Source organism: Sinocyclocheilus grahami, unplaced genomic scaffold, assembly GCF_001515645.1.
Source record: "Sinocyclocheilus grahami isolate Dianchi unplaced genomic scaffold, SAMN03320097.WGS_v1.1 scaffold2155.1, whole genome shotgun sequence".
NCBI classification, from domain to species: Eukaryota; Metazoa; Chordata; class Actinopteri; order Cypriniformes; family Cyprinidae; genus Sinocyclocheilus; species Sinocyclocheilus grahami.
The window spans coordinates 129,893-138,932 of NW_015507334.1; the positions used below are offsets into that span (position 1 = coordinate 129,893).

At 35.1% G+C, this 9,040-nt stretch overlaps 1 protein-coding gene across 1 annotated transcript in view; it reads left to right on the forward strand.

The window, feature by feature from the left end:
• LOC107574230 (integrin alpha-11-like) overlaps positions 1-9,040 on the forward strand; it is a gene marked incomplete at its 3' end in the record, with an annotated part of 43,602 nt that overhangs the window by 29,295 nt on the left and 5,267 nt on the right. The window contains exons 14-18 of the mRNA XM_016260685.1: positions 1,873-2,076; positions 2,222-2,352; positions 5,366-5,532; positions 7,083-7,222; positions 8,664-8,774. Coding sequence (XP_016116171.1) covers positions 1,873-2,076; positions 2,222-2,352; positions 5,366-5,532; positions 7,083-7,222; positions 8,664-8,774 — 753 coding nt within the window. The remainder of the gene's footprint in view (positions 1-1,872; positions 2,077-2,221; positions 2,353-5,365; positions 5,533-7,082; positions 7,223-8,663; positions 8,775-9,040) is intronic.

Here is a 9,040-nt window from a genome sequence, read left to right on the forward strand (position 1 = left end):
TGTGTGTTTGTGTGTGTGTGTGAGCCCTCAGGAAAGCACTTAGACAGGAATGTGATAAAGTGCGTCTCCTGTATTCTGGTGTTTGTAAAGCCGGCAGGAACTTTCAGGGTTGAAATGCAAGTTCAGAAAAACTGAATAGTTCTGATACTGTCTTAACATATACATATAGCCTAATTTATTCTTAATCATTATATGTTTAGTTTCTATTAATTTTGAAGGCTATATGTTTAATGTTTTTTTATTTGCAAATCTCATTTTATTTATTTGTGAATTTAATTCATGTTTGTGAAACTCTTAAGATTTATTTGTGGATCTCATTCTATTTATTTGGAATTATGCAACAATTCCATCTCCATACATTTACTTTTGGCAACTAGCGTCAAGTTCTCCAGACAGTAAATCGGGGCAAAAATCGAGTAATGTATTCAGCCTTGTGTAATCACAAGCTTACCATTCTCATATGGTGAACGGGAAAATGGGTGAGAAAATCCCTCAAATCTATTTACATAGATCTGAGGTGGACTTGGGACAGTAAACAACCACTTAGCAATCATTAGTACAACCTAGAAACCACCCAAAAGAGTTACATACACTATGGCCGATGCAGATCTCAAATGCTAACAGAGTGTTTTGGTGAATTGTAGATCGGCTCATATTATGGAAGTCAGCTGGCACCGATTGATCTGGACTACGATGGATTGACGGATCTTTTACTTGTCGGAGCTCCCATGTACTTCTACAAAGGGTGGGAGAAAGGCCGAGTTTACATCTACACCATCAACTTACAGGTGACAACATCCTAAACACAACACCATAATGCTTTCTCAAAGAATACGTGTTCATATTCACAGAAAGACTTGGATACTACTATTCACACCGATTGTTTACGCAACTCTCCCTGAATCTACAGCGCCACAGCAAAATTAATTCTAGATATTTTCCGGTTCGCTTATGGTTCAAATTATTAACTGGTTTAACAGAACACAGCGCGACTAGTTTTAATTTGTTTCACAAACGAATGCCTCTTATGAACCTGGTCTTTTAATGAGTCGTTCAAAAGACCCAGGAATTACTAGTTTTAACAGTGAGTTTGAATCAGTGTCTGTTGTTGAATTACTGTTAAGATGTGCATGTTTTGTGTACTCATCGTACACTATAATTGCCGTTCATTTAGCTAGTGTTTGAAATTGTAACGGGGCTGACGAGACGTGAGACGTGTGGATCCATGTGCAAGCTTTATTTCAGAGACGTGGTCATAACAGGCAGGGTCGAACAATGGCAAACAGGTATGTGGCGGGCAAAACACAAGAATAGTCCTAGGACTAGCGTAGATCACCGATCGGGAGACAGAATCACAGGGGCGAGACGAGAGGGAGAAATCCAGGAAAACAGGCAAAGATCAGAAACCGAGAAAACAGGCAAGGCAAGGCAAAACAAGGAAACACAAAGAGACTCGGAACAGGGTACAGGCTAAACAATACTCAGCAGAGAATGGTTGTTTGAGTGAGTGATATGAAACAGCTGTGCAATCAGTGCTGTGTGCAATCAGTGCAATGAATGATGGGATATGTAATCAAGGGTGATATGCAACAGTTCGTGTTGTGCGAGAGTCAATGAAATGAAAGGGTGACCTCTGGTGGTGATTGAACGGAAGTTCATGGACAGGATTCGTGACAGAAATTTTATACTATATTATATATCGCTGATTATCAACTAATTATTTTATCAAAAATATGAACTTCATCCAAATGTCTGAGATTGTATGGATGCCACTTACTACGTTACGAGGTCATGTGACAACATTGTAGCATAATTCAGGCTAGTATACAAGCATTCAGTTCTGAATTCATATTTTCTCTGTATATTCCACAGGGCTCTTTTATACCAGATGGGAGTCTTGGACCATCAGAAAAGAGCCATGATTCTCGGTTTGGTGCGGTTATGTCCACCCTTCCGGACTTGAATGGTGACGGCTTCACTGAGCTAGTTGTGGGTGCACCACTGGAGGACAATCACAGAGGAGCCATCTACCTCTTCTACGGCAAACAAAACAGCATCCAACCCAAATACAAACAGGTAAGACTCGCGCGGCTGAGAGTCGCTGATATTTAATAAACATTGCTCAACGGCATTCCAGTCAAGGCAAAATACAGGATATAATAACAGGTATGATATTTTGCACCTTATTTCTTAATTTTTAATTCTTGTCGCTCTATCTCAGAGAATAGCCGCTGGTGACATCTCTCCAGGTCTGCGTTATTTTGGCCGCAGTGTTCATGGGATGATGGATGTGAATGGAGATGCGCTCATAGATCTGTCCGTGGGCTCTTTAGGGGCCGCGGTTCTGCTTTGGTGAGCTTACACTACTTCACACGGGGCAGGTGAACCAATAGCTCAACCTGGTGCCCATTTCCAGAGCTGTTGGGTTATTATAGTTAACTAAAACTAAAACCATAAAAAACTTGAAATAAAATAAACTTAAACTGAATTTTTTTTTTTTAAACATGAATTTTATTATATTTCAGCTAGTTGCCAAGGCAACCTTTTTCATTTTCATTTAGTTTAACCTGATACTAAGATTGTACTAAAATGACTCAAACTAAAACTGAACTAAAAAGTAATAAAAACTATATAGACATATTAAAAAAACTAATTAAAATAAAAAAAAAATTTATATAAAAAATGACAAATACACAACAGAATTACTTAAACTTCAACTAAAATGAAAAGAGAAAATCTAAAAAAAAAATATTAATATTGTTTTAAGATTAACAAAAATAATCAGAATTTAAAAAATAACAATATCTCAAAGATACTAAAATAACACTGAGCCATGATCACTTGTGAAAATAAAAAATATGTAAAATACTGTCTGAAGTATTATTAAAATACACTATAATTCCACAAATATTCAAATGGACAGTTTTAATATGACGTAAATGGATGTGGATGTATAACAGTGTTATTTTAGTATCACTGATATACTAATTATAGTTTTAATTAATATTTTGAATTAGTTTTTATATATTTTCCACTTTCATTTGAAGTTTAAGTCCTTTTGTTAGAATGGTTGTTTGAGTGAGTGATATGAAACAGCTGTGCAATCAGTGCTGTGTGCAATCAGTGCAATGAATGATGGGATGTGTAATCAGGGGTGATATGCAACAGTTCGTGTTGTGCGAGAGTCAATTAAATGAAAGGGTGACCTCTGGTGGTGATTGAACGGAAGTTCATGGACAGGATTCGTGACAGAAATTTTATACTATATTATATATCGCTGATTATCAACTAATTATTTTATCAAAAATATGAACTTCATCCAAATGTAAGGGTGATATGCAACAGTTCGTGTTGTGCGAGAGTCAATGAAATGAAAGGGTGACCTCTGGTGGTGATTGAACGGAAGTTCATGGACAGGATTCGTGACAGAAATTTTATACTATATTATATATCGCTGATTATCAACTAATTATTTTATCAAAAATATGAACTTCATCCAAATGTCTGAGATTGTATGGATGCCACTTACTACGTTACGAGGTCATGTGACAACATTGTAGCATAATTCAGGCTAGTATACAAGCATTCAGTTCTGAATTCATATTTTCTCTGTATATTCCACAGGGCTCTTTTATACCAGATGGGAGTCTTGGACCATCAGAAAAGAGCCATGATTCTCGGTTTGGTGCGGTTATGTCCACCCTTCCGGACTTGAATGGTGACGGCTTCACTGAGCTAGTTGTGGGTGCACCACTGGAGGACAATCACAGAGGAGCCATCTACCTCTTCTACGGCAAACAAAACAGCATCCAACCCAAATACAAACAGGTAAGACTCGCGCGGCTGAGAGTCGCTGATATTTAATAAACATTGCTCAACGGCATTCCAGTCAAGGCAAAATACAGGATATAATAACAGGTATGATATTTTGCACCTTATTTCTTAATTTTTAATTCTTGTCGCTCTATCTCAGAGAATAGCCGCTGGTGACATCTCTCCAGGTCTGCGTTATTTTGGCCGCAGTGTTCATGGGATGATGGATGTGAATGGAGATGCGCTCATAGATCTGTCCGTGGGCTCTTTAGGGGCCGCGGTTCTGCTTTGGTGAGCTTACACTACTTCACACGGGGCAGGTGAACCAATAGCTCAACCTGGTGCCCATTTCCAGAGCTGTTGGGTTATTATAGTTAACTAAAACTAAAACCATAAAAAACTTGAAATAAAATAAACTTAAACTGAATTTTTTTTTTTTAAACATGAATTTTATTATATTTCAGCTAGTTGCCAAGGCAACCTTTTTCATTTTCATTTAGTTTAACCTGATACTAAGATTGTACTAAAATGACTCAAACTAAAACTGAACTAAAAAGTAATAAAAACTATATAGACATATTAAAAAAACTAATTAAAATAAAAAAAAAATTTATATAAAAAATGACAAATACACAACAGAATTACTTAAACTTCAACTAAAATGAAAAGAGAAAATCTAAAAAAAAAATATTAATATTGTTTTAAGATTAACAAAAATAATCAGAATTTAAAAAATAACAATATCTCAAAGATACTAAAATAACACTGAGCCATGATCACTTGTGAAAATAAAAAATATGTAAAATACTGTCTGAAGTATTATTAAAATACACTATAATTCCACAAATATTCAAATGGACAGTTTTAATATGACGTAAATGGATGTGGATGTATAACAGTGTTATTTTAGTATCACTGATATACTAATTATAGTTTTAATTAATATTTTGAATTAGTTTTTATATATTTTCCACTTTCATTTGAAGTTTAAGTCCTTTTGTTGTGCGTTTTTGTCATTTCTTTTTTTTTTAAAGTATGTTTATTTCGTTTTTATAGATTTTTATTTCAGTTTTAGTTATTTTATTACATCAAGTTAAACAAAATGAAAATGAGAAATGTTGCCATGGCAACTAGCTGAAATAATGTTTTTTTTTTTATATTTTGTTTTTGTTTAGATATTTACTTATATCTTGATTCCGCTTCACTTTTTTTTTTAATGATTTAAGTTTTAGCTACTGATAATAATCCCAAATGATCCCATAATATCTTCAATACTGTATCGTAATCGTTTTATGGACAGCAATGTGATTAAATGGAGAAGTATAAACAAAAATAAAAGTCTCTTGCTTCTAAAAAAAGACCAATGTAATCTCAACATGAACTTGAATATTTCTAATCAAATTCTCCCAAGATCAAAATATCTTTAGTTCTATATTTTTAATATATGCTGACATTGTTTCATCTCTGCCAGTTTTTTATTTCTCGTTTGGGAAAATGAATCATAATGCAATTCTCCCGAGGCAGTTTTATAACTTCATGTGTTTTCAAACAGGTCTCGCAGTGTCGTCCGCGTGGGGATCAGCATTCATTTTGAGCCTTCAAAAATCAATGTTTTTAATAAAGACTGCACTCGAGGAGGTCGAGAAGTGTCGTGTATGTTGGCCACAGTTTGTCTGAACGTCACGGCGCGGACACCGATGACGGATCCAAAAACAGTCGGTATGTAACTGGGCTCTATTGGCGAACTCAAAAATGACTGGCCAATCGGATGGCTGAATGATAAATGCACATTTGTTGTATTTTCCAGCATCCTGTGCCTGTGAGTAATATCTTTCAGATGTTCGCTCGAAAGGTCACTCCTTCATATTAGAACAGTTTTTCCTAATGCAAAGAGAAAACACTTTAACCCCAGCATTTAGAGCGAGAGGAGCCCGTGGAAACCATCATAAAACTGTGTCAGGCATCCCCTAGATCTCCCATCTGGAACATATAAGATCAGGACAGAACATAAACCTGTCTGAGAGTCACAAACAGACATAATATTCACCTTTTATCAAATGCTGGCCATATTTTTAGTCTGCATTGATGTCTAGTTCATCCAAAAATTTTAAGGCTGTCATTTATTGTTCCGATTTCTTTAGTAGAACGCAAAAGGAGATGCTTAGTAGAATGTCGCTTAAACAGTATCCAAATAAGAAGTGTTTAAAACATACGTGCACAGTTCAGCTGAATGATACATTTATCCTCTTTAACTTTATGTAGCTGAAATATGCACAACATGAAACACAACGCTGAAATGTGCGGTTTATCTGTCAATCAGATGTGCATGAACTGAGTTCTTATTGAACGGTCAGCAACTGAACTGCAGTGTCAAACTATTTCAAATATAATGAATTAAGCTACAAACTCGATCATAATGCACAATGGTTCCATCTAACATGTGTTATGAGCTGCAGCTCGTCGTATTAATGGTGTGTTTCACTAGTTAGCAGAATATGTATATTTTATATATCAATTGAGTGAGTAATTTACGCTGGAACAGATTCAATTGAGTGAGTAATATACACTGGAACCGATTCAATTGAGTGAGTCATTTACGCTGGAACAGATTCAATTGAGTGAGTAATATACACTGGAACCGATTCAATTGAGTGAGTCATTTACGCTGGAACAGATTCAATTGAGTGAGTAATATACACAGGAACCGATTCAATTGAATGAGTAATTTACGCTGGAACCGATTCAATTGAGTGAGTCATTTACGCTGGAACAGCGATTCAATTGAATGAGTAATTTACGCTGGAACCGATTAAATTGAATGAGTCATTTACACTGGAACCGATTCAATTGAGTGAGTCATTTACGCTGGAACCGCTCCGATTGATTCAAATTCGTGACTTCGATCATTCAGTTCAAGCGATTCACTAGAAATAATAATAACAAAATAAAAAATAAACAGTTCTGAATCTCGCAATTCTGACTTAATTTATCGCAATTGCAACTAAGTTTATATCTCACAATTCTGAGAAAAAAAAGTCAGAATTGCGAGTTTGTGTTACGGGCTGAATCAAACAAAGCAGTGCCTCACCAATAAAGTTTAAATGCATGACTATTGTAAAGGAGGTAAAGATGATTACAGCTTTATTTTTAAGAGTGTGAGTTGCATTATGAACCGTATTTGCTCTTGTACAATAACTATATATCGGATAATGGGAGCATAAACAGAGATGCTGCTGTTGTTGACACTGAGGTGTTATTTTTCTGTTCAGCGCTGAGGTACAGCTTTGGTTTCGAGGAGAGCAGATATTTCCCCAGAGCCGTGTTGGACAGCACTGAAGACCCGCAGCCCAGAGACATCACCCTGCGGCCGGACTCAGATTACTGCCTGCAAGTGCTCTTCCACGTCCATGTGAGCCGCTTTCTGTGTGTGTGTTCACATCGCAGTCGCTTCTATCCGTTTCAGCTCCATTTTTATGAATCTAGCAGCTACACTGACATCTACAAGTTTGGGGTCGGAAAGATTTTTATTTTATTTTTGCAAGAAATTACTACTTTTATTCAGCAAGGATGCATTACATTGATTAAAAGTGACAGTAAAGACATTAATAATGTTAGAAAAGATTTTGAATTTCAGATAAATGCTGTTCTTTTGAACTTTCTATTCATCAAAAAATCCTGAAAGAAAATGTATTACAGTTTCCACAAAAAAAAATTGTTATTTGTTTTCAACATTGATAATAATCAGAAATGTTTCTCGAGCAGCAGATCAGCATATTATACTGATTTCTGAAGATCATGCTGGAAATCCAGCTTTGATCACAGAAATAAATTACAGTTTAACTGAGATTCACATAGAATGCAGTTATTTTAAACTGCAATAATATTTCACAATATTAATGTTTTTACTGTATTTTTTATCAAATAAATGCAGCCTTGGTGAGCAGAGGGAGAGATTTCTTTCAAAATCATTTAGAAAATCTTATCAACCCCAACCTTTCTAATGCTTGTGTATGTGAGATATCAGTTTAGTGTCAATATACAGAAATATTTAAACGCAGAATGCTGTGATTCACCAAATATTCAAGAGGACTATATAATAAAAAATATAGATTTTTATGAAATATCCACTCCAGTCATATTCAATTTACATTTACAGAAAATATTTCAGTACAGAAAATTACACAGTTTCTACCATAGTTATAGTTGTTAATATGTGTTTATAGCACATATGAATAATGATTTGTATTTATGAATATTGATTTCTGTAGTGTGGGGGGAAAAAACGTACAAAAACAAGAACATTTTTCTTACTCTGTTGGCAGATATTTGTTCACTTAATTTTGACAGATTTTTAAGAAAACAAGACTTAGTTGACATTATTTATTTAAGATCTGTACAGTATCTTACTATCTTACTGAAATTACAATAAATATAGTTAAAATCAAATATGCCGTATAACAGTGATCTGATCAGATATCTAGAAAAGTATAATTTTTATTTGTATTATTATTGCTGTTGTTATTATTGGTTATTAAGTGGTCTTTGTCTGCTTTGAGTAAAGTAACAAGTTAACAATAGAAAGAAATTAGACTTATAATACATTATAACTATGGGAAATATAATGCATTGTAAGTTAAGTGAATGCATTGTGTTCATTGTGTGTTATAAATCATTAAAGCTATAACCACAAATAAGTAAATATTATGATGCATTAAAACTGCTGTTATGATTACTCCTATTATAAGGTTTTTTATAATACATTATGCATTCATTATAATGCCTTAAGAATACTCTTAAATACGGGCTTCATAGAAAGTGTTACCATGGTCTCTTACTGTTTGTTCACACAGGAAGTGACCGACTACACACGACCCCTGATCTTCACTGTTAACATCGGCCTGCAGAGCGCAGATGAAGGGCCGGTGCTGGACGACGGGTGGCCCACCAGCCTGCAGTCAGAGGTCAGACACACACACACATGCGCGCACACACACTCTCACACACACACACACACACACACACAGATGCACTCTCACACACACACACGCACACTCTTTCTGCATTTTTACTTTCTCAAAAAAACTTGAATTCTGTAAAAAAATAAATAAATTCTGTATGATTTATAAGCTTGTTTCCTCATGGGGGCCTCAAAAATGTCCCCACAAGGTCAACATTTACTAGTATTACTATCCTTGTGGGGACATTTGGTCCCCATAACGTGATAAAT